The 25,968-nt window shown below is 39.2% G+C and overlaps 3 protein-coding genes across 4 annotated transcripts; 2 read left to right on the top strand and 1 right to left on the bottom strand.

Moving 5' to 3' along the window:
- Positions 1-3,345: 3,345 nt before the first annotated feature.
- On the bottom strand, positions 3,346-10,622 carry rgra (retinal G protein coupled receptor a). The gene is made up of 7 exons (XM_026191105.2): positions 10,228-10,622; positions 9,814-9,970; positions 9,332-9,453; positions 8,663-8,816; positions 8,447-8,564; positions 3,797-3,910; positions 3,346-3,508 (listed from the first exon to the last, which is right to left on the bottom strand). The coding sequence occupies exons 1-7, from the start codon at positions 10,304-10,306 to the stop codon at positions 3,365-3,367; spliced, it is 888 nt and encodes a 295-aa protein (XP_026046890.1). The 5' UTR covers positions 10,307-10,622; the 3' UTR covers positions 3,346-3,364.
- Positions 10,623-12,828: 2,206 nt separating this feature from the next.
- lrit1a (leucine-rich repeat, immunoglobulin-like and transmembrane domains 1a) lies at positions 12,829-17,635 on the top strand. Its single transcript, XM_026190245.2, has 4 exons — positions 12,829-13,203; positions 13,636-14,096; positions 14,956-15,261; positions 15,557-17,635. Exons 1-4 carry the CDS (start codon positions 13,082-13,084, stop codon positions 16,621-16,623), a joined length of 1,956 nt encoding a protein of 651 aa, XP_026046030.1. The 5' UTR covers positions 12,829-13,081; the 3' UTR covers positions 16,624-17,635.
- Positions 17,636-17,775: 140 nt separating this feature from the next.
- lrit2 (leucine-rich repeat, immunoglobulin-like and transmembrane domains 2) lies at positions 17,776-25,438 on the top strand. 2 transcript variants are annotated; one of them, XM_080288217.1, is made up of 4 exons: positions 17,776-18,156; positions 18,380-19,170; positions 20,074-20,824; positions 21,814-25,438. In XM_080288217.1, the coding sequence occupies exons 1-4, from the start codon at positions 18,047-18,049 to the stop codon at positions 21,875-21,877; spliced, it is 1,716 nt and encodes a 571-aa protein (XP_080144343.1). In that variant the 5' UTR covers positions 17,776-18,046; the 3' UTR covers positions 21,878-25,438. The 2 variants fall into 2 exon arrangements, with proteins under 2 accessions (XP_080144343.1, XP_026044791.2); XM_026189006.2 differs by having other exon boundaries at positions 20,074-20,813.
- The last annotated feature ends 530 nt before the right edge of the window (positions 25,439-25,968 follow it).

Here is a 25,968-nt window from a genome sequence, read left to right on the forward strand (position 1 = left end):
CAGCTCCATATGCCCACCAGTGTCCGGGCACTTCAATGTACATGTCATTAAGGCTCTGGTGGTTATTTTATGTTGATAATTACTAAAATAATCTCTAGAGGACTCTTGCATCTAGCAGAAATAGTCCTTTTTTTCAAGTACAGATCAAGGAACCATAAATGTCCAATTTCTAATGGAAAATGGTTGACTTACCTGCAATAAATGAGAAAGTTGCTGATGACACATGTGTCAGCAGTTCTTAATTATGCAACAACACACTCAACTGACAGACTGTCATCAGTTAATCTGCTTAAAAACACCAACTGGGGGCTTCTACTGTATGTTACATCCACTGAGTGTTAGGTCCACAATGCTGGTTGAATGAATACTACAGTGTAATCACCCTGACACACATCCGGTGGAGGAAGAAATACCCAGAGCTAAACTCAAGTACAAATAGCGATACTGAAGAGTAGAAATACACGCAACAATACATACTGTATACATCAAATCTTTATACAGTTAGATCTTGATGCTTATTTTTGATAATGGTGAATTTTATTTGATAGTTTACCTCCTGTACACAACTACAGTGGATTTTAAAGCAAACAATCAAGATGTGATTGACCTGCAGTGTTTCAATATTAATTCAAGCTTTTCAGAAAAATTTGGAATTAGTGTTTTTTAGGAATTACAACCCCCTTTACACATCATTCCATATTTTCAGAGGGTCAAAAGTAATTGGATAATTCATGGACAAGCAGTTTCATGACCAGGCAAATCCTTTTTCCTTGTTTAGCTGATTCCAAGTGTTGAACTTGCTCTGTGCATCTTTTCATTTGAATTCTCAAGTTAAGATTCAAGAGAAAGAGGTTTCCAGCACTGCACACATAGCTGCTATTTAAACCTCACAAGGACTGTCAGTCATTAATGGTAATTTACATTTGTTAGATAAGCATCATAATCTTTTTGAACATGAATAAAACGATAAGAAAAGACAAGAGAGTTTATCTATCTGCAATTCTTTATTATTTGATTATTGAATGGATATTGAGTGCATGTTGTCACTGTTTTAGATTAATCAGGATGACTGCAAATTATAAACATTACATCAGCCACACAAAAACAATGTTTTCCAGTATTTATAGGATTTTATAGGGACCGGTCATTATACAAAATCTACTGTATACATTGTAGAGTAGAATTGTTGTCTTTCAAATTCCACCAACTAATATTTAAGATTTGAACGGACTTCATTTATTTCATTCATTGCATTTTCCCAGGAAAGTCTCTTGGAGGCATTTCTAAACACCTGCCAGTCCACAGTAATCAGTTCAATTAGTTGTACATAACGATAAGTTATTCGAATGTGTCACCGCTTTGCCAAGTACTGGTAAAAAATCCAAACTGTCACCCTCAGATGAGAGCAAACTGAGGGTACCAACAAGAATAAAGCCCTTGCTCCAAACTCAACACCTTCGATCTTGACTAAAATTTGGATCTGCCCAATTAATACGTCAAATGACTTCAGGAGAAAAGTTTAATTGTATGGTCAGACGAGACAAAGATTGAGCTATTTTGGCACAGTCACAAATACACATCAAAACTGATTTTGGAATCAATAAATTAGGCTAACAATAAACTTCTGAAACAGCCTTCCCAAAGCCCTGACCTCAACCCTACTGAACATTTGTGGACTGTGCATAAAATCCATTCGTGCCAGGAACCCAACTAATTAAAATGAACTCTACCAATTCTGCCAAGAAGAGTGATCAAATATTAAACCACAATTATACAGAAGCTTGTTTATGGCTGCTAAAAGCATCTGGTTGAGGTGCAACTTGCTAAAGGACCAAATAGTAGTCGGGGTGTGTGTATGCGGATTGGAGAAAAATAAAAGTACTTTGAAACGTGGGCACCAAATTCTTGTTTTCTGACTCCAATGACTCCATCTGGGAAAATGAACAGTTCTAAGAAATAATTAAAAGCCCAGAATTATCATGGCATTCATGTCCATGATGAGTGTGAATGATTTGTGACCACAAATGTATTTTATGTTGTAACATAAAACAGAAAAATGATTTGTTAAAGTAGTCCTCATCTTTAAAAACATATCCTTTTTAAAACAACTTTTATATTAAATTCTGAAGCACTCTGCTGTTTTCCAAAAGTTTACGTGTGTTATACATTTTAGCATTTCATATTACGAGTATCAACAGTTGGTAAAAGAAAACCATAAGAATGTGGTACGTGGTTTCTGAAACCTACTTAAAAAAAATAGTCATTTTATAATAACCAGTATGGTACTGTGTATTGTTCAATGTTGTGCTTAAACAATGGTGTATTTTACATAAACATCAAAGTAAAAACAAATTTCATGATATGCAGAAGTCAAATGGATGAAGTGAAATGTTCCTTGAACATTAATTCATAGAGCACTCTGGACCAGACATGAATTCGCCTCAGTAAATAACACTGATTTATTCAGTTCTTGGTGATATTGTATTGTTATAGCAAACTTTAGATGCTGGCGTGGAGGAAAGAAGCATGTTTAGTCGATCTACAGGCAGAGTGTTGTGGGGGCTGTGAATTCAAGAATGGTCCTCTTTTTTTAGAGGATTAATGCACTTCCATCCTGGTGAGAGAGATCACTCACAACCCTGCAACACATGATGGGATATCAGTGGCCTGAATGCGCTTTCATATTTCATTAACAGGCACCATAAAGATTAAGAAACTGAATGTCAGACTGTGATGTCTCTTTTTTAGCTGAATTAATCTATTTAAGAGCCTTTCATCTTCAACCAGATAGCAAAATAGGCAACTAGTAAGGAGAAAATGCTCTGATTGCTGTCTGCAAGGACATTTGCACTATAAGCAAAGTGAAAAATGATTAAAATATCCCAGGCTGCTGTAGCAGAGTCTGTAAAAGAATAAATAGTCATATTTGCTCTGTGCATCACTTGCTCTGCAGGAGTGTTTGCATTAAAACTAACTGGATTAACATGAATGGATGGATATGTTTAATTCTGAACTCAAAATTAAAACAAATCACATTTGAATTGAGTGACAGAGAAATTCATGTGGTTACAGAAGTAGCCAAGCCCAAAGTTTCTGCTGTTGTGTATGGAACTGTATATTATTAAACAGCACAATAAACTAATGCTGATCTCCCAAAGTCCATTAGGAGGTACTTGTTATTTCATATGTTTATTTTGTAATGTGACAATCATTTTAGAAATACAACTGCAGACACAACGGGGAGCAGAACAGGTGCAATGGCTACCACTGCTCAAGACACACAAAATGCACAGACACTCACAAACATCTATGTACCTGCGAGAAACCACAAGGACAGAATGCATGTAATTATTGCATGCTCAGTTTATTTGGACTTGTTCTCAATTTGAGGCACATCAATCTTTTCCCCGGTGATTAACTGCCAAATGCCGCCTCTGTAGTTCTCATTTCCCAGTGCGTACAGGAGGGCATTGAAGGTGGGAGTAGTCTTAGCCAGGATAGGCGCGATCTGCAGAGACAGGACCCAAATATTATGGTCAATTAGATTTTTCTTAGCAGAAATATTAGGAAATAATTTGTGTTGTTTATTCATGTTTTGGACTCTACATGGCGCTTTGCATGTCTTCTGTAACAAAGGGCAGAATTCTTTAAATTCAAGGAACAAATGTTTTATATTAAATATGTACATTTGAACTACATGCAAAAACAAGCAGCTAAGCTAAGCTGTATTTCTTTAATGCATTACTAAGTGGAGTCAGAAAAACTTTGTGCCAAAGTATGTAATGATAGTTGTTACCATTCTGAGCTTAGGTGAGACAAGGTTTGCATTCTCCACAGCAGCATAGAAAGCCAGGATCCCATAGGGCCCCCAGCAGAACAGCATAGTCTTCAGAGGAGTGTTGGGGTTGAACTGTGGAGGGGAAACAATAGGTAGTGGAGGGAGGATTAATGTGCAAAGGAATGAAAAGTGGGAAAAAGAGAGGATAAGAACAAAAATGATTAGCAAACCACAAAGAGTGAAGGTGAGAAAAAGGCTTTGTGTCATGAGGTTGTCTGCTTGGAGGCAAGTCACATGCCCTGGTGAAAACGAGTTTGTGCTAAGATCATCAATGCTAAGCTACAAAACAAAAACACTGAGTGGGTGAATGAGAGGGCAGGTCTGTGTAATCCAAGGCTGAAAGCAGACATTATTCAGTTCACACATACAAAGCAGCACTGACAAATTTACATATAGTTTTCACAATTCCTACCTATAAGTAGCTTTAGTTTTCTTAACATCGTTTCACTGACACTATATTACCTTAAAAAAAAAAGATTTTTGACCTCACAGAACTGAACACTTTTGCTTACTGTGCATACAAATGTCTATTTGTCACTTTTTGGTCATTTAATTGTATAGTAACTTTTTGGGTTACTGTGTGCACAGATTGAGTTTAGATTTACTCTGTTCACAGAGCTCCACAAATGTATGCTACACATAAGAAATGATGAAAAACCGGGGTTTATGTTTGATTTAAAAGTGGGATGAAAAACATATGATTTCATTGTGAAGCACTTTGTGATATTTATCTTGAAGGATGTTTTATAAATAAATATTTACTTACTTATTTAATAGGCTATTATTACACACTCAGTTTGTACTGCCTGGGAAACAGACCGTCCATAGGGAAACCAGACAGTGAGTCCTTAAAGACCCATTGTAAAAGGAAAGTCCGAACACTTTTTTTCTAAAAAATTTAATTTGATAGCTGGGGTCGAGATAAAAAAAAAGTGTTAAATTTCAGTAAAACACATTTCTGTATGCACCAAAGCAGCTTTAAAAAATTCTCCATAATGATTTCACACATTTCAAGCAGCACCCAACTAACTGGGCTACCATCACAACCAGCTGCCTCTTATAAAGACATATAAGTTCTTGTTTTGCTCCTGATTTGTGATATAGTAATCTTTTGAAAACAGGTGCCAAGCAATCAGAGTACATTAGTGATTTTCAAATATTTTGTGGGCTTTCATTTTTTGTATGAAAGCAGGTTTAAACTTTAGGCTCTATGAGGACGATGTTGGCAGTGCAATCTAGGTGAACTGCTACCAATTTGGTAGAATTGAATGAACTGACTTTCAAATGGGAACATTACATTAGCTAAACCTCTATAAACAATTTGTTTTTGAGGCCATTTTATCAAATGTGTGTTTGTGAAAGACCGTCCTACACTGAGTGTTAATGTTATCTCAGTAAAATGAGCTTGCTTCTAGGTTCATGAGGTAAATAAAATAGTTTTGTTTATAGAGGATTGTTTAATTTATCCCCAGAGAAAGATGAAGACTCCAAAATGCTCGAAATAAAGAAGTGATAACAATCAGACCAAGTCAGACAAGAATAGACAAAATTCTCTGTGTTTAATGATACTTTATCAAAATAAAGCCATATGCACTGTAGTGCTTTTGCTGGACATTAGCCTGATTTAAGCTTATAAAAATCCCATCCGTCCATCTATTTTCTGTATCACCCCTGACAGTGGGTGAGCCGGTGAGACACACAATACACACTAGGCAGGCTGCCAGACAAATTACAGGGCTAACACAGAGCCAGCCATTCATGCTCACATCCACACCTACATCAAATTTAGACTCACCAATTAACTTAACATTCGTCTCTTTGGCCCATGGGAGGGAATCAGAGTACCCAGAGAGAACCCACAAAAGCACAGGGAGAACATGTAAACACTGCACAGTACCACAAAGTCTCTATTATTAAAGCTAAAAAGACGGAAAAAATATTGCTGACTTAAACAGGCTGTACTTTAAATAACAGCAAATATACTAAGCTTACAAAAAACTAAATAAAATTGTCCCAACAGCTATAATGGAACTATAGCTAAGAAACTGTGATCTGTCTGAGCTGTGGAAGAGTACACAAAGTCACTGTCTGTTAAATCCTGATCAGGCACTTACTGCTGTTGTGCCTGGCAGATAAATCTGTGGCTCACAAACTACTGTTTTCTGTGTTTTTCTAATACAAACAAACCAAAAGAAAAAAAACCCCTCAATGACATACGAGTCCACTTAAAGTCAAAATGTCCAAGTGTTCTAGCACAGAGCGTTGTCTAGCACCATGGTGAATCTGTGTGGTGCTGAGACTGTGAAAAGAATCTCCGAACTCCATCCACATATATCGGGGATTCCCTACATACTTATATTTAATCATCTGTAAGTAGCTGAAAAGAAACACTGACATTTGCTTATGCTTGAACCTTTCCAGAAGGGATAATGATCAGCTCTGTAAAACTGATTACACATTTACAAGATGGAGTTTTCTTTTAGATAACCCCAAATTATTTGTGACCATTTTCTCTCCTTAATTTAGGTTGTGTCACATTCCTAGGCGTTGTTCTGCTTCCAAGTTTTAATGCAGACTTTCCCCCTTTTCTAATAATTTGACTGTAAACTGTTTGATTATTACATAATTACTGTTCTCTGGTAGAAATGGACCGATCCAAATATTAGTATCGGTATTGGTCAGATACTGACGTAAATTGGATCGGATATCGGAGAGAAATAAAAAATGTAATCGATCCATTAAATATAAAAAAAAGCACCTCACAAAACTTGCGACAAGGCATAACTTGGATCATTAACCGTGGCAGCAGTATGCCTCAGGTGATAGAGCGGCTGTGTGTATAGCCTACCAATCTGGCATTTCATCTCCGAGGAAGTTATCCCAGAGAGAAGTAAAGCAAGTGTGTAAGTTCATCTCTGAATGTTTGTAAAGCATTCCCGCGTTAAGCTTTACAGCCGATATATGGAGCGACTGTCTCTTCTCTCTCCCTCCCTCTCCTGCTGCTACTTCAATCATGAAATCATGAAACTGATCAATGATCAGCTGATCGGCTTTTCTGTCGCGAGTCCATCTCTCTTGCTTGTCTATCGCTCACTTCGCGCCAGAAAGAGGAAACCAGCGGCTGAACAACAGCAGCACGTTTAAGCTTGATAAGCTGTTGTTAGAATTTATTTAATATTACTTTCTACACCAGGATCCTTTTCTACGCAGCTGACGGCTGGTAACTGTGCAGGGGCGGATCTAGCAAAGTTTAGCCAGGGGGGCCGATAGGGCATGAACAGGGAAAGGGGGCACAAAGACATACTTTTCTTTCTTATTCTCATTTAAAATGTCCAGCTTTTAATAAATAATTATCTGAATCTTACAACCAAAGTTTTAATCTGATGTAAAATTTATAGAAGTCCATTACTGTACATAGTAACTATTAAGTCTAATATACCCTAGTAAGCTATAGTACTTTTTCCTTTGGGAAGGTACCATCTGTGCAGTCTGCAGTTCTGTTGAAGAAAGATGTTGAATCTATTTAATTATTCTTGAAAAATAATTGATTTCTGTGCATTTTTCCCCCACATTGCATCAAATTAAAGTTGATTACATCAATTAAGGATCATGAGGTGGAGGGTGGGTGGTTCCCTATTTTTTTTTTTTTTTTGCTGGGAGTTTTAGAGCCCTATTAGTTAGGTTGCTTACTCTTTAAAATACCAGAATAGCAAGGATGGAGTAGGTTTAAGTTTATTAGATTGATCAGTATTGCTGAACTATGAAATATTTTGGGTGTAGTGTATTTTTTGCATACAGGTATAACAGAATAGCTTTAGTTTTTGTTTGTTTTTAAACTTGAGTATGAACTTATACAAAAAGCAGCAAGATATTTAAAAAAACAGTTTTATTGATTAAAAAACACACTATATCAGATTCATATCGGTATCAGCAGATATCCAAATTTATGATATCGGTATTGGACATGAAAAAGTGGTATCGTGCCATCTCTATTCTCTGGTGGAGTACTGGGTGTATCTACTGGGCAGTTTGTGTTTGTAATCAAAGTGTCCCTCCAGCCAGCTCGGATGACTGTAAGTAATGAGCTTATGCAACACAAAGCGGGTCACCTGATTCAACCCCTCCAGAACTCCCCTAATGAACATTGTTCTTCTCACTGCACACCAGTACCCACATTCCCAGCTAAAGCCACTGATCTTCACCCTGTGGTAATGACCTACATATATCCCAGCGTAAATGCTCTTCATTCACACACTGTTTTGTGTCTCTGAATAAAGGCCACATGAGGCTATTGTGCTTATGCTAGGTTGAGGAGAATCCCTCTGATTTCTTTCAGTGGGCAACTTCAAAGCATAGAGAGCCTTTACAAGGACTACATATTTTAGAGGATTTATGCATCTGTTCTTATAAATGTCAGATTCTTTGATTTTGGAGTAATTCCCAAAATTCAGTTAAACTTGTTTGGATTTGTTCTGTATGCGTTTCTTGCTACTCCAAAGTGAATCTGGATATCAGTGCAATCTACAACACCTTTTTCCCCAGCAAAAGACATCTTCTTCTAATCTTATGTTGCTAAAGTTTGTGCATAATTTAATTTACTGAACTTACTCTGGGGTTTCCTGTCTTCTTGAATTTCTGTGCAATGGATTGGTAAGAAGACATGACGACAAACACCTGGATACCCATGTTGAAGATGCTCATTGGAACCAAGTAGGACACGTAGTTTCTATGGACAGAGACACACACAGCAGGTTAAAAAAAAAGTGAAAATAACATATATTTATCTTGCAAGCACTGTGCAGAAATTATGTTTGTATATGGTACCTGTCTCCCTTGCTGTAGTCCAGTGTGCAGCAAGTCCTGAGGGGCTCGTAGTCGTACTCTCCCCAGCCAATGAGGGGCATGGCGGACCAGAAGGCAGTGAACAGCCACACAAACACAGCCAGAGTGATGGCACTGCTCCACTGCAGCTTTGTCCCTGGGAAGAACAATATTCTTTATGACTAGTCTAAACACCAGCAACACAATGAATGCATACTCAAGTAGGCTACTGATTTTGTTTCTGTTTTAAATGTCACACTGCTGCTAAGAAACAAATGTGCATTCTTAGCTAAACTAATATCTTAACTAGAGCTGCTTGTTTGCAACAGTTATAACAGAGTTAACAACAGTGTAATAAACCCTGCACTAACCAAGGGACATTTGAGTTGAGTCATTTCCTCTTGCCCATGTACCCTGGTAATGATGTTTAAAAATAAGGTGTAGGACTTATTGTTAACACTCAAGCCTTCCAGGTTGCAGTTTTAGTACAGAGGTGTCAGCCTGTGTTATAGCAACTGTTCAGGTTGCTATTTATTTGCATATTGTCTCATTATTTTGTCTGTAGAAAATTTAAAGACAGCAGTGTACTTGGCTGATTTATGTGCACATTTGTGCAACATAGGAGAGGAAAAGTTGACTGCATTTGGTATCATCAGCCAGATATTGACTTACTGGTGCAGTACTGGTGATATCTGTCCCAGGCAACAGCAGCTACAAAGTGGATGCTGGCAAGAGCTGTCATGAAGCCCTGGAAACCATGAGTCTGGCATCCATCAGAGCCATAAGGCCAATACCTAAAGACAGAGGATGTATTCAAAGTTGACTGACACAAGAAACCCCTTAAGCACCAATTTTAGTAAAATACATAAACAAATCACTAGTATAACATTTAATCCATGAACTGGTGAACACTGAGAGCAACGTGTCTCATTTCCTGATTGCAGTTTGAATATGCTCTGTACTGACCCTCTTCACTGTACAGCCTTAATTGGACCACTCTACATCGATTATACAGCTCTGTACAGATGATTCGTCACAACAGGTGGCCAGCAGTAGCCTATTGTCACCGGCATTATTTTCTCATTACATTTCATCCCACCCACATGCGGATGGACCTCGATGTCCATTATGAAAGGGGTGGTTACATCACTCACCTCAGAAAGCTGGAGAAAGCGGCGATCGTGGCGTTCATGGAGATGCCAATATCAGCCATTGCTAAACTGAATACTAGGAAATTGCTGGGAGTCCTCAGTTCTCTCACTTTGAGGAAAGCAAGCATTGTGACCGCATTTAGAAAGAAGCCCAGCAGACCTTTGGGGAAGGGGAACAAAAAACGCACACAATGCAAATCAGTGCGAAATAGCTCACACCTCAGGCGAAATTCGTCGCATTCATTTTTATTTTATTTTATTTTATTTTTAGACCATAAGTAAGCATTATTTTGCAAGTTTACAGAGAAACGGGTCCGTGTCAGTGACCGGGAGGAGACATGTCCTGGCGTAGGTTAATGGCAAACACAGCAGGCAAAGTCCTCGTAGTATTTGGCTGAATTCCAAGACATAACTTACCCTCCACAAGCAGACAAGATCCCAGGGAAAACACATCAAACTCGGAGAAGCCCTCCGGTAAAGGGTACGAAGAAACCATCCTGAAGCCTGGTTTGACACACCAAAGTGCAGCTGTCACAGACTCCTCTCGTTCCGCTTGTTTACGATGCCCCTCGGTGTGACCGAAGAGAGCCGGCTTTTAAAGGGGCATTTCACGTGAATGCTTGCAGTTTATTATGTAAAGCCTCTCTGTCGCCCCAATCCGCGCAGGAATGTCTTAATGAACGCGGAACATAACCCTTAATGCGCATTTACGCGCCGCAACAATAAAGCCTTCTATTAATTGCACAACAAGCCTTTGTGTTGTGGTGTCCCGGTGAGGATGCAGCGGCTGCTGAAGTTAAACGACGAGACTCGGGTTTGACCGAGTCCACAGCCGTGTATATACACAGGTTTGCTTCATGGAGGCACAACAAGTGTTTGCAAAACAATGCCCCTGCCAATCAGAACCACACCTGCATTCCCCATGCATCAGTGTTTAGATTTAAAACTGAAAAGCCTAAAAAGTACAACTGAAGCCATAATACTAAAAATACACAGTGATAAATGTCTGTGGGCATTTGCTATTATCTGCATTCATACACATTATTCAAAATTAAGATTAAGATTAAGACTACCGTTTTCACACCAGTGCTTTGCAGCCTGTGTGTGCAATGTGTTGCAATTCAGTAAAGCTATCTTAACCAATTATTTATTGGAAGCACTCTACAGCGGAGCCATGCCAGTGCTGCTGTTCTGTATCTCTGTTTATAATTTTTTGTTCTTGTGTGCAAAGAATCAAAGATTTTGATCAACAGACTGACATCAAGTGGTTAAATCAGCTGCGCAAGGTGCCTAAAATGATAGAGGATAAAAACAAAAACTGGACCAGCATAAAAAACAAACAAACAATATAGCACACAGTGGGTTTGTGTGCTTCAAGACAAAAACTTGTGAACACTAACAGTCAAGTTCAGATTTTTCTTTATTGATCAACATTTGTGGAAATTACATGAAATCATGCTATTGTCCCTAGACTTCTGTGGATTCCTCAGGTTTCAATATAGGGAGAGGGGACAGAGATCTCTCCAAGTCTCATAAGGATCAAGAATCTGGATAAATTCAGATGGTAATGTAAAAAAAACGTGCTACTTACTGAAAAAACTCATAATGAAGTCCAAATGTGCAAGAGGTGTTATTTGCAAATGACACTTTCTGTGTAGCTATATAATGTATTAGATATATAGATTCCTTTTTAATCCTTTCACAATTGAGGGTGTTTATACATTACTTCTTTTGACGTTGATAATAGTGTATAATAAAGCAAATGCTTTTTGCACACTAAGTATGAGATTGCATCTTAAAGAATGTCTCTGGTTCATACATGTAAAGACGGCTTTACTGGCTTCTGGAAATGAGATTACTTGCCTGCCATACAATATGGAATATTTCTCCTTTCAGCACAGGGGAACGTGATCACTCTGGTTGCTTAACAACTTTCACAGCCACAGAACAGACCTCTGCAATTCTTAAACCATAACCTGCGAATTGAAGAGATTTTAATTCAAAAGGTCTCAGAGGACAATGAACAAAGAAAAACACTATAGTAATGGATGGATTCACAAATACTCTAAATTCTCACCCATATGCTTTTGCCCTGATTTGTGTGCATCCATTTAGAGTGTATTTATGTATTTTGTGTGTCCCATAATGAAAAATTATTTTTTATTTGATCTTATGCACACACTCTTTGTCTATCTATTTTCAATCTATAGGGTTTGTTGCTCTATCAAACCTTTAAAATCTAACTGCTCTGACCTGGCTATGACATAAAATGTGGATTAAATTTGAAAAGGATGGTTGCCAAACACTCTAAAGACTTGTAATGCTTAGTTTCCAGTGTGATGAAAGCTTAGGGAATGCAGGGCAGGTGCCAACCAATGTGTAGTATTTACCTACAATGGAAAACAATTGGAGGTATTTACCTACTAGTGTGGGAATGAGTCCAAATAGGTCACTGAGGTGAAATCTAAAGGCCAGGAGGAGTCTCTTTCACTCAAACTTCCTTGGAAACACAGTATTTTTCTTCTATTCTTTTATTATGTCAAATATGTTGATACTACTTGGATCCATGTTGATAGTTAGTTTATATATATATAAAAGTAGCTACATTGATGACATCACTGATGTGAGGGAAGTGATATATTCTGATGCGAATTTGTAGGAATTTATTTACCTAAACATGCATTTGAAAACCCCCGTTATTGCTTCAATTTGCTTGTAAATAGAAGCAATAAAAGATCTTTGTGCTAATTTTAATTCTCCAGGTGAAAAAGATGCATAAATAATAGAACTTTGAATGAGGACTTTCCCTGCGCACAGGTCCCGACGTAGGAGCAATAGGGTATGATATAGGGGCCACCTTGTGGCAAAACACGGTCCACTCCACTCCCAGATTAACAGTCACGGCAGGGCTCAAATAAACATGCTACATTTGAGGCAAAGAAAAAAAAGCAAACATCACAGTGGATTATGACCATTTCGGAAGTGTTTTTCTGTGGTAATAAATAGGGACGTCTCTGCGCAGCCTATCCGATTCCGGGAGGCAATACGCATCCAGATGAAACGAACGCCAGCCTTTTCACTAATCCTTGTCTATCCTTTTTTATCTCGGGACTCATAGTAGTCTGATCACTATGGGGCAGCGAAGCGGTGGGACAGCGCCGTACGGATGACATTCCTGTAAATGAAAGAGAAAAAAAATAGTCTGATTGACTTCAGTGGGCGCAAAGTGGGCGCATGTAGGCAAATTGCGTATGCATAAAAGTTGGCCAAAATGTTCCTCGTCCTGCTGCTGGGGCTCTACGTGGCCACGGGTCAACTTTTTTCCCCAGTGAGCGCCTGCCCTTCGCAGTGCAGCTGCTTTTACCACAACCTGAGTGATGGATCAAAGGCGAGGTAAGTTGGATGCCCAAAGTGAAATGAATGTATCTTGTGTGGTATTTTTTGTGTGTTTGTTTCTTTGTTTTGTTTTATTTGTTTTTTTGCACAGTGATGCATTTTGTCATCATATGAGGACAGATGTTTGCACAGAGGTGAACACGTGTACAAAAAATAATTCAGGGAGTGCATGCCGCTCCAATTTTATTTAATGCGGGATTATCTTTCAAAGGCACTTTCAGGCTTTCATCTATGCTTTTTTGTGTTTTGGTAGGACGGGGAATAAGTTTTTTAAAAAAAAATCATTATCCACATAACTTTTGCTGCTTGTGAACTTTTGAATACACATTTGTTGTCATTAATTGTCGATTTAGTTTAAAGTTTTAGTGATTCGTAAACTATGCACAAATGCAATTTGTGAAGTTAACTCAAATATTTTCCGACTTTTAGGAGCGTGATTTGCAATGATCCCGATATATCTCTCGTGCCTGTCGGGTTTCCTATTGACACCTCCAAGCTGCGGATTGAGAAGACATCCATCCAGCAGATACCCAGCGAAGCCTTCAACTACCTCTCCAGTTTGGAATTCTTGTGGATGTCTTTTAACACGCTGTCCGCCTTGAACCCGGACAGTTTCCGGGGGCTTTATAACCTGGAAGAGCTTCGGCTGGACGGGAATGCCCTTACCGCCTTTCCTTGGGAATCTCTCATGGATATGCCCAGCCTCAGACTTCTCGATTTGCACAACAACCAGCTCACTTCCCTGCCCGCGGAGGCCACCACGTACATCAAGAACCTCACCTACTTGGATCTGTCCAGCAACAGTCTGGTGACCCTACCTGCAGAAGTGCTGTCCAATTGGCTGGCTGCAAAGCCTGCACAAGGGCCAGACAGCTCCAAGATGATACTCGGTGAGAGGCAGTGCTCATCCTAACATCAAGTCTCCATTTAAATCCTTTAAAGTGCATTTTAGGTGCATTGTTTTCTTCTGAGCTTAATGAAAGTGTGCTAACTTTTTGCAAAGCAACTTTTTTTTTAATTTTTTTAAAAAGCATCTTAAGCTTACATAAGCAATATATAATTTGACAACAACAGCTGTTTCTGGTGAGTAAAAACATATTGTATAAAAAGTAACATTGGAAAAAAGTAACATCTTGTCTTTAATATGAAGGTAACAATTTCAATAATAATTTCTGAAGCTCTTATAATATTTGATATTTCATCTTTAGATTCCATATTTAATAACTAATATTAACAGGCTGTATATTGACATCTATTACATGCTTTTAGAGTGTAACATAGCAGATTTAAGATGCTTTTGTTTAAAACATTATCTCTTATAATGGGTGGATTTAAGTTACATTTTATTAAAGAAAAGAAAAAAGAAAAACACAGTTCAAATTGTATATATATAAAAATACACACAACTCTATGCACTCTGTTGGTGGAGGTGTTGTGATCAACAACGAGTCTTCTTATAATCTTCTTGTAGGGAGTGTGAAATGACAGCAAAGTTTGATCTTGATCTCTAGTCAATTTTCACCATCATCATCATCATCATCATCATCATCATCATCATCATCATCATCATCATCATCATCATCATTGCCATAGTCATGGCCATGATGTAGTTTATGAATTAAATATTAATCCTCTTACAGGATTAACATCCCTACATCCACACCAACCATCTGTAGGCTGGTCTATCACTTCGTCCACAGCTGGACACTTGTCTTCCTCCTGTAGCCTCACTTGTACCCTTGCCCTTAGGTCTCCATGACAACCCCTGGGTGTGTGACTGCCGGCTCTATGACCTGGTCCAGTTCCAGAAGTCTCCGACTCTTTCAGTGGCTTTCATCGACACGAGACTTCGATGTTCAGCTCCGGAGAGCGTGTCGGGGGTCCTGTTCAGCGACGCAGAGCTTCGCCGCTGTCAGCTTCCACGTATCCACACAGCTGTGGCACGAGTAAGGAGCGCTGTTGGAAACAATGTGCTGCTCCGGTGTGGGACCATTGGCGTCCCCATCCCAGACTTGACATGGCGCAGGGCAGATGGACGAGCCCTCAATGGAACAGGTGAGTCAGCAGCTATTTGGATAGATGAGATAAGATGACTTTGTGTGCTCTGTATTGCTGCTGTTAATTAAATAGAGAGCCACGAGTGGAGTTAGTAAGTCTGAGTGACATCTATTGCCAACACAGTGAGTTACGCAACACTGATCATCAATGCAACATTGTGTAATCACCAGCTTGTTGTCTCTTTTCACATTTGTCAAAGGGGACGTCTCCGGTGTCAAATTACTTTATTTTTTTTAAAATCGTTCTTCTGTTGTTATTTTATAACTGTGTTATTCCATCTCTGCCACTACAGTCCAGCAGGAAACCTCAAAGGAAGGAATCACCTGGTCAATCCTCAGTGTACCAGCAGTGTCCTACCGTGATTCAGGTAAATTCATCTGCAAGGCCACTAACTACGCAGGGAATGCAGAGGCTGTCATTTCCCTTGTTGTCTCCAACTCGCCAAAACCAGAGGGGAACCAAACCAACAATGACAAGAAGCCCAAAATCAAAAAACCAAACCAAATGGGCAAAGCTGCCTACCAGGAGAAACTGGTGGCCAGATATGTGGCTCCAACCTCTGCTCCTTCATCCTTGCCGGCCCTGGATCCTGGCCTCCTGCCTGGTGTTGGGCCTGATCCTGGACTATCCAGTTACAGCCTGACTGAAGGAGCCACCCCAGGGCCTGCCACCTCCCCCAACTCAGATGCACTGCTGGATCTGGAAAAGACTAATCTAAGTAACTTGGCAGCTAACGCCTCATCGTTACAGCAGGACCCGGACAGAGTGGTCCGCTCAGTAAAAGTTGTAGGGGACACAGACAATACAATTTCTCTAAACTGGAGAGCCCCTAAAGCCAAAAACACAACAGCATTTAGTGTGCTCTATGCAGTGTTTGGAGAGAGGGACATGAGAAAGATCAATGTTGGAGCTGGGCAGAACCGTGTAACCATCGATGGTTTGGTGCCCAGGACCAAGTACATTGCTTGTGTGTGTGTGAAGGGTCTGATCCCCAAGAAGGAGCAGTGTGTCATATTCTCCACTGATGAAGCAGCTAGTGCTACTGGTACCCAGAAGCTGATTAATGTTATTGTGATCACAGTGGCCTGTATCATTGCAGTCCCGCTCACTGTTATTGTATGCTGCGGGGCGCTGAAGAGACGCATTCAGAAGTACTGGGGAAAGAAATCAAAAGACATCCAAGATTCATATGTTACATTTGAAACACTCTCACCCGGCACAAAGGCCAAAGGGCTCGAGGGTGAGTATTTGAACAGACTGAATCCCGAGGAGTCCAACCGGCTGCTGTCAGCCCGCTCCAGCCTGGACTCCGAGGCCACAGCTAAAATAGAGGGACAGCCTAATGAGTACTTCTGCTGACGTCATGCTCCAGCTCCGGCTCCTGCTCCACGTCATCTTCCCCGCACTCACCCACACTCACGTCACAGTCCAAACCCCAAAACTCGTTCACATGCCCACCGGCACCCTCATCCCCATCTCAACCCACATCCGTATCCCCAGCATTACCCATATTCTTCCCCTCAGCAGCATCCTGACGTCAGTCCCCCTGTAACGCGCTCCCATACACCCCCTCCCATCCCTCCTCGCTGGATAATGCCACCAACTCCACCGCCACAGAGAGCCAACTTCTATCAACGGACTTTTGCACGCTGCACAATAATGGAAATATCAGTTTAAAGAATTTGGGAAACTGCGTAGATCTGGAAAATTTCATGTTTCTTGCAGATGTAGTGAAACTCACTGGACTGTTACACGCATATTCATCCATTAATATTAAACTGCAAGCGCGCTCATGCTTTTATGTCTAAAAGAATGTTTTTTATCACTAAGCCTGTAAGAAGAAAACATGATGCATGAAGTGAAAGAGCACAGCAAACACTAAAGTTTTATTCCACCTCACGTGCACGGCCCAGCGAAGAAACCTCTCCAATCCAATTTAATTTAAAGGGAAGTCAATGGTAGACAATCCATTGTTTATATCATATATGTATGTGTATGATTTGTAAATACTTTATCAGATTATGTACACATATACATATGCAGTTAATTCTGTGCCTCTGTATATATCTGTCATATGTTCTGAGAGAAGATATACACATAGGCATGGTTCATTTCTCTGGTGAATGGAGAGAAGCTGGAGCTGGAGAGAAGTACTGAAGGACTGAACTATGACACAATGTAAATAGGGTGGAGATGGTGCAAAAAGGAAATGTTAAATCATTTATATTCCCCCAATGAGGCACATACTTAAAATCTTTCCATGTGACTATTTTGTGCCACCTAGAGGCATCATTACCCCATTAAAAGTGGATCTGTTCGTTCCAATGATACTTACCTATTTGAATATAGTTAAATAAACTTTTATACTGCATGTACTTGAGTGATATTGTGTGTTCTTATAACTCTACTTCACCTCACAATAATAATCAGTCTCCATACTTTGGTTCTGAGATACTATGGGTCTCTGTAATCTTCACTTACAAAGTTCATTAAAAAATATTTTGTTTATATATCTGCATATTTAATCTCTTGGACAATATCAAACTTTGAACTATTTATAGTTTACTAATCAGAATATAGAGCTATCTAAAAGGCACAGTGGGTCAGACCTAGTGACACTAAGTGTTAATCGTGCGTGTCTTGCCCAAGATTTAAATGTCACTTCTTCCTGCACTGTACGTCAGGGATTAAGCTTAATAGGCTTCTCTGGTCTGCCGCACTCGGCATGTCTGGAGCACGAATGTAGCCCTCAAATTCAGGATCTTTTTTTTTTTTGTGGACTATGGACATAATTTGTTACCTGCTTGTTATAGCTTTAATAAACATTCAGGCTTGTGAAACTTTTTCTCAGTGTTTACGCGGGTGCAGCTGTGTAGAAGACAGACATGGAAGGTAAGAACTGGTTTCAAGTAGTTCAGTCCTCCTGGCGATTTCTGTTTTATTTATATGTCTGTGGGTGTATACGAGTCAGTGATACAGAATATAGTTATAATACATAGTTATATAGTTATTTGCCTCCAGAAGGTAACATTTGTTTTTTGACGGATCCTAGCAGTCAGTCAGATATTACAATAAATAATAACATCATCATATAAACTCTTTCTTTTAATCTTAGGTCATTAATATGTATGGAGGAGAGAGCATTTGGGGCTATACCACAAGACCTTCCACATGAGTTGACAAAAATACGAATTGAAAAGTCTCAGTTTACTGAAATACCCAGAGGGGCTTTCTCAAAAACGTTGACATTGGAGAACTTGTGGTTGAACTTTAATGAAATCACACTGATAAACTCAAAGGGTCTGGAGGGTTTGAGGAACTTAACCGAGCTCCGTTTGCAAGGCAATAAGCTACGTTCAGTACCATGGACAGCATTCGAGGACACGCCGGCTCTCAAGATCCTGGATCTGAAGCACAACCAGCTGGACGTCCTACCGGAGCATGCGTTAAGGTTTTTGCCAGGTCTGACTTACTTAGACTTATCCTTCAATCGTCTTACGGTGATATCGAAGGAGGTCTTCCAAAACTGGCCTCTCTACCAAAAATTACAGAACATGGAGGAGCGGGAGGCGACAACATCTGGGCCAAACGTCGTCCTGGCACTCCACGACAATGCCTGGCTCTGCGATTGTCGCCTAAAGGGCTTCGTGGAGTTCATAAGGTCTCTGAGCCCTCCGATTATATTGATGAACTCCTACTTGACTTGCTCAGGGCCGGACTTTAGGGCGGGCAAGTTCTTCCATGAGATAGAGCTACAGGCATGCATGAAGCCCGAAGTCAGCACCCAATCAGCCAACATCAGCCTGCCACAGGGCGCCAACGTCACCCTGCAATGTATCGCCAAAGCAAGGCCTGACCCTTCAGTGTGGTGGACATATGGTCTGAAGATAATCAGAGGATTTCATGGTAAGAGTGTGGTGACCATAGTGTGTAATAAACTACTGCACATCTGATACTTAAACACACATTTCAATGGTGGTGCAGCAAACCTTTATTAAGATCAAGAGGATTAAAACTCAATGTATGCACATGGTGATGTAAGCACCACCAATCTCCCAATCTGCACAACACTGTCAGTGTTGATTAAGAGTCTACACTGCTGTCCATCTTGTTTGGCCACCTTGTAATTAAATAAACCGGCATGTCATTAGACTTAACTTGCTGAGAGGAGTGCTTACTGCAGATCAATCAAACAACATGCAAACTCATAATAATCACACTACTGCCCCCATTGCTATTCCACCACTATTTCTGCTGCTGACATTCATCTGTCTTAGCTCATAAGAAATATTCTCAAACATTATAACAATATTGAGCCATGCAAGTATAATAACTACAGTCTACAATGTGAGATCACAGGAGAATAATTATTATTTTAAACCTTCGATTTTGTGGATGAAGCAAAACAAACCATCCTCTATTTTGACTTGAGAACAACAAAATTGTTCAAGTTGCAAAATTCTTGGGATTTGTTATAGATGGAAATATAGTGCAGGTTACAGTAAATTGAACTTTTTAGCTCCTATCAGGGTAATGATCACTTCAGCTTAGGTTTGCACAATATATAATGAACATTAGTTGTTATTTTACTGTTTAACTGTTTAAAACAAAAAACAGACAATGTGTATCTATGACTGTCTAATAAAGTACAGGACTCTTTAATTCTATGTATGTTTGTGGAAGATCAGTTGCAGGACACTTTTGTTTAGTCTTTTTATTTAATTTTATTTAATGTTCTTTAATTTTTAAAAATATTTTACTCTGTAAGCTTGTTGTTCCCATAAAATAACAGCCCTAATGTCATCCCAGAATCTCAAGAAAGAGTGGATGATGACACCATCAGATCCCTCCTGGTGATCCCCTCTGTCCATGCAGCTGATCATGGTGTCTACACTTGCATCGCTGTCAACTTCATTGGAAACTCCTCCGTCAGCATCTTTCTAGAGGTGCGCTCTGCAGGAAGCTCCCAGTCTTCACTCCTCCCAGCTGTACCGCGGGCTGGTGATGAAAATGTCTACATCGACATCCGCATCGCCAAGCAAACAATACGGGGTATCTCCATTGAGTGGTTCGCTGCCCTAGAACGTCCCACTGAAACCTGGTTCACGATCCACTTTGGTCGTGCAGATGCTGATAAAAAAGAAATAATCTACATTGGACCTGGGATTAATTCTTACTCCATCTCGGACCTGATGCCTGCAACTAAATATGAAATTTGTGTAACCCTCAAGAATCACGCACCACGCCCAGAACAGTGCATCATCTTTGTAACAGGAAGTGACATCACTGAGATGGAACAGAGGGAGAAGCTGATACATATAGTAGTGATAGTTTTAGCCATGGTGCTGGCAGTGCCTGTAGGCATGTATGCATGCACCACTGACACCAGGTTGGCCTGTTTGGATGGTATAATGGAGAGCTGGAAGAACCGAAGGAGAGACAGAGGCTCAGCAGGAGGCATGGAAAGGGAGAGGCAGGGTACCTTCGACAGTCTGCAGGCCGCCAGTGATGAGGGCCTGGTTAATAAAGGTTCCAGTGAAGACAGGAAGGTGAGGAGGAGGTCAGAGGACAGACTGAATAAGGCCAAAGCTGACCACAGCAGACTCACAGCTGAACTATATTAAAAAACCCTCAGTTAAAACAACAACAGAAAACATGGCAGTGACATTGTTATAGAACAATGTCTTACTTTCTATTTTTGGAATAAATAATAGAAATACTAGCTCTACTATACTGTGAAAAAGTCTTGAGCCACCCGTTATTTCTCGATATTTGGCTTGTTTTTTCAATGTTTTTTTTTGTGTGTTAAGCCACCTAACACTGACCTGAATCAGACATACATAATAAAGACACTTGTGCCTACACATAACAAACAACTTAGTAACAAACCTATTTTAAATTCTATCTTTAGGCACTTTGTTTCGAACAGCCTGTTGCAAAAACAGATCATTTCCCCCCATTTCTTTAGTCTATGAAAAAAGCCAAAGCTAACACAGTTGGATAGACATAAAAAATATGTTTGCTTCAACAAGGTGAGTTTCAAAGTGCTATTAGTTGAAAACGTCTAGGCATGCTGTGCAGTATATGCTTTAAAAGAAAAGAAAAGACCTGACACATGCCCTGAGTGAGGCATTGGGCCCTTCAGTCGATCATTCGATGGATCAGCAGATCTAGAGCCCAGACCTCAAATTTTTGAAGAGAACAGAGAACAGAACAAAAGGCAGCCAACATCCAAAGAAGACTGCTAAATTAAATTACAAGAAAGCTTGTCTCATAGAGTTAAAGATGCGTTGAAAAGTATAGGTTTTTATTGACTTTAAAGCTTGTTAGAACTCTACAAACTCTGTTTTTGTCTTATATACTATAATTCTAAAAATTTGGGCACGTTTTAAAAGAATTGTTGCACTTTTTTCCCTTTATCCTAGCAAAACATGCAGAAATGAGGAGTGGCTCAAGATCCAGTGCTGTTAGGCTTATATTACTACAATATTCAGGGGAATGATCATATTTTCTGCCTTGCTTTAAATCTCATCTCTTCCTCTGTTCTAGGCCGAGGAGGTTGTTGCAAAGATGTGAACGATGGCCGTTATGTCAAGGATTTGCACCAGGGTAGAGGCTGTGCTGAAGTTGATTTTTTTCAGACTGAAGTATAATGCATCTCTCTTGTTATCACAATGCAGCATTTTTAACTATCAGTAATAATTCATTTTATAAATATTTGAAACAGAAAAGAAAAAGCCTTTGCCATTGATTTCAATCAGAACGATATCAAATGACTTTCTAAAGAAGACTTTTTTCCAGCTTCTCCAATGATGGATATTAGCTTCTTTATCAACTATTATGTGTTAGCACTTAAGCATTATTCTATGGATTTACATGCGTGTTAATTTTACCTCATTTTCTTCTTGTCATGTCAAAAGTGTAAGTTAGGATGGATTTTTAATTAGAAAAACAGATGGTTATTATATGAAAAAACCTCACACCTTGTAAATCGAAAATGTTCTAGTTACATTTTTTGTGTGGTAGTGCATATATACCTCAACATGTTTCATGTGTGCAGACTAAAGTGGTTGTTTTACTACATTTTCTATAAATTCTACAAAGGTTTTACATAAAGCAAGCACATATGCAGAATTAGTGTCAGTTACTATAGATTCTTACAAATACCCAGCAGAAAATATATTTTGCTTTAAAACACACTGTCTGTTGTCAGTGTCTGTTTAGCCCTTTTTATAGCTCTGCTAAAGCAGGATTATAAGGGGAAAATCTCAAAGTAGGGAGAAAACCTTTGAGTCTGGTTTTATGTAGTTTGCGGCTACCAGAAAACACAAGTTTATTTGAATCTCATTGTTTTATTATTTAAGTTGTGTGTTCCATATTTGAAGATAGGCATAGCCTTAAAGATCAAATTGCAAAAATTGCGCTTGATTGCATCTGAGTGAAATTCATTCATAGGATTAGGTTATGCAGAGAGGAAGTTTCCTTTTTGTGGATAATGTGCTGAAAGGCATTCAGTTTAGTTTTATTCATTGATTTCTTTAAATCCTATCTCAGTCACTGTACATGTACGTCACAGTTCCCGTTTTTTTTCTGTGTACACACGCAACACAGCAGCGATGTATCACACATGATCTGCACTGACCAACCCGCACAGATGGCACATCAGATATCCTTTGGCCAATGGCATTGTTCATTTGACATAATACCCAAACACTGGCATCCTCTCCAATATCCCCTCCTGCCGTCACTTTATGATCAGATCACACAAACCCTCTCCTCCAACTCCATGTGTTGTCCCCTGTGACGCAAGAAGATCAGTTCATCTCTGACGGGGTTTGCATGTATTCACTTAAGATCAGGGTTTTAAATGACTGGCTGAGATTGGCAGCTCTCATTTTCTGGAGCACAGATACATCTGCTTTCTTTCTTGTTCTGATGTCTTTATATGATTTGTGGGTGGGGGATTGATGCTGCTTTTTGTTGTAATCCTTTTCCACTGCCCATGACACAATGCAATGTAGAATTCTATAAACACACAATTTCAGCTACTTCAGCACAGAACAGCACAAGATTTTATCTTATTTTTTCCCCACTTGCCCTAATGTTGCCTAAAGCAGTGCATTATTATTACTGACCTCCGCAGTAGCAACATAAATAAAAGAAACGTTAACCCTCTACACAAAAGCCTTTTTTTCTTTTTAGTAAGGAAAACTCACATTTCATTTACCTTTTAAAACTTTTGTTGCTGCAAACATATTGTGGGTGCTTTGAACCTTTCATGCTTTCTTTCACTCTAAAGCATCAATGCTCTTTGCAACTTTCCACTCTGTAATCCTCTGTCAAATAGCCCAGTAATCCTGGCTGCCTCTTACATGTCATAATGCATGATCATTTGGGCTTTTCCTCATATTCCCCCATTTCACTCCAGAGCATTAACAGCTTGCAACACTGGAAAAAAAAACGGGGGAAAAAATGTGAGTTTGGATCCTCAAAAAACTTTAAACTTTAAGTGTCCTGACCTGCAACAAAAGTGAAACCGTTTTTGTATGTGGATTTTCTTTTATTATAGTTTTGTCTCCATCGTACTGGAGGCATAAGCACGTCAAATGTGTCAGGTGAGGCTGCAAAATGTTCAGTTTCAGTCACACACATCTTGCCGGTTCAAACTAGATCAGGGCAGATGGACTTTGCGTTTTAGGCCACTATGCAATATTGTGCAAAGATGAACAAGTTGTTTTTTTGGATTAGAGAGGGTAATCTGCAAATTTCATGTTTTATGTAACTCTGAAATAGTGTGCATGTTTGCCTGATGTCTACACAAATACCCAGAGATTGGTTTAGTGTAACTTCATAATTAGTAGTGCTGACATTGACATTGAATCTGAGCAGAGCAAAAGGGCTTGTATCAGCATAATAAAGTATATTACATATTTGCAGAGTACAAATACTTTGTTACTGCACTTAAGTAGAATTTATCTGAGTAGTTTTTTAATGGAAACGTTTTTACTTTCAGCCCTACGTTTTAAACAAATATCTGCACTTTCTACTTCTAACATTTTAACTTGTTACTTTTGATTTAACATTTGAGGGGACTTATAATTTCATGTCATTGTGGGCCTTCAAACATCAAACTCATTTGAGCCTAAGCAGTAACACATTAAAGGCAATCCTGTGTATTAATCACCAGGAGATGCTGGGTAAAAAGAGATGAAAGATGCAAAAAAAACTGTGTGCCACAGTTTGGGGTTAAAGTGAGTCAGTGATTTTTTTAAAAAATTGTTTGTTTTCTGGGCGTTTTGGTGTCGGAACGACTGCAGGTGTCCACAGGTAAGCTGTGGTAGCGGTACTTCAGCATCTAGCTAGCCCTACAGAAGAAGAGTGACCATAAAGGGAGTTATATTTCGTGGCAGGTAATTTCAAATGCAGCATTTCCACCAGCTTAACAAACATCAGCAAACATACAAACTGTTTGTGTGTGACATTATTAATTTTTATATTATGCAAAATAAAATGAGGTGGGCTGACGGTGTTACTTAAAGGTTGCATGAAAATAGTCTGCAGTTTAGTCCAGGATAAACTGGTTAGTTTCCTGTACTGTGATGGATTTAAAGTGTGTGTGACTGGTGCACAGTGAGTGTGGTGCTCATGGTCAAGTTAAGTTACATAAAGAGTACTAGAGATTAATATGAACTTTAGCTGATAATGCCTAGATTCATTCATCAAATTCTATCTGCATACCAGCTGCATAGGGTGTAATATAAAGACAGCATAAACAGTGTACTGTCAGTGTAGACGATGGAAATGAGCCAGGACAACTCATGAAACACCTGCTCACATCTGGTTGAATTCAGTTGTGTACATCCTCAAAGAGCAGCAGGTCAGCTAATCACAGCCTGTACATTGAGAAAATCTACTGAAGCACTCAGAAATTATTGTGAGTTGTGATTCTTTTTCCTCATACTGAGCCGTTACAGCTGATTTTAGGGTTCCCCCACCTGCTGAATCCCACTTTAAACCCTGACTGTGTTCATTTGATCATCATGTGATTAACAGAAAATAGAGCTATTTTTTATTATTTTCCTTTTTTTTTCCTGCTCATGTTCAGCTTAACGGATTCAAGCAGAGTATGTTTATTAGAATTAATATTTAGACTGAAATAAAGTTTGTATTCATATCTACTAATTTAATTTAATTATTACATGAATAAGGCACGAGGTCCAGTTAGCTTTCCATAAAAACAGGTCTAGGAGTTACTTTCTAACTTTGAGTATATTTCTGAGGCAGTACTTTTTTTTTTTACTTTTAATTGAGTATAGAAGTTGAATCAGTACTTCAACTTTTACTGGAGTATTTTTCAACACTAGTGTCTGTACTAGTGTCTGCACAGGATGTCTGTGCTTTTGCCACCTCTGCATATTTGCAGAACATCTGGTTTAATAAAAAAAAACAAAAAAAAAAAACAGCGCATGTGTAATATTGTTGTGTAAGGCCTTCTTCAAGCATCTCATTTTAATTCCTGTTGTTCATATTTTCATCGTGCTCCAAGACTATTAGTGCTCGAACTATGGCAATATCACAACAAATGCTGCAACATGAACATTTGCAAAGTTGAGAATAGCATTTTGAAGTATTTTTAAACACCTTCTTTGTGTTTCACCTCAGGGACAGTAGTTTAAGCAGCTTCTACTGTTACCAGAAAGTGGC

This window comes from Astatotilapia calliptera, chromosome 13, assembly GCF_964374335.1.
Source record: "Astatotilapia calliptera chromosome 13, fAstCal68.1, whole genome shotgun sequence".
NCBI lineage: Eukaryota > Metazoa > Chordata > Actinopteri > Cichliformes > Cichlidae > Astatotilapia > Astatotilapia calliptera.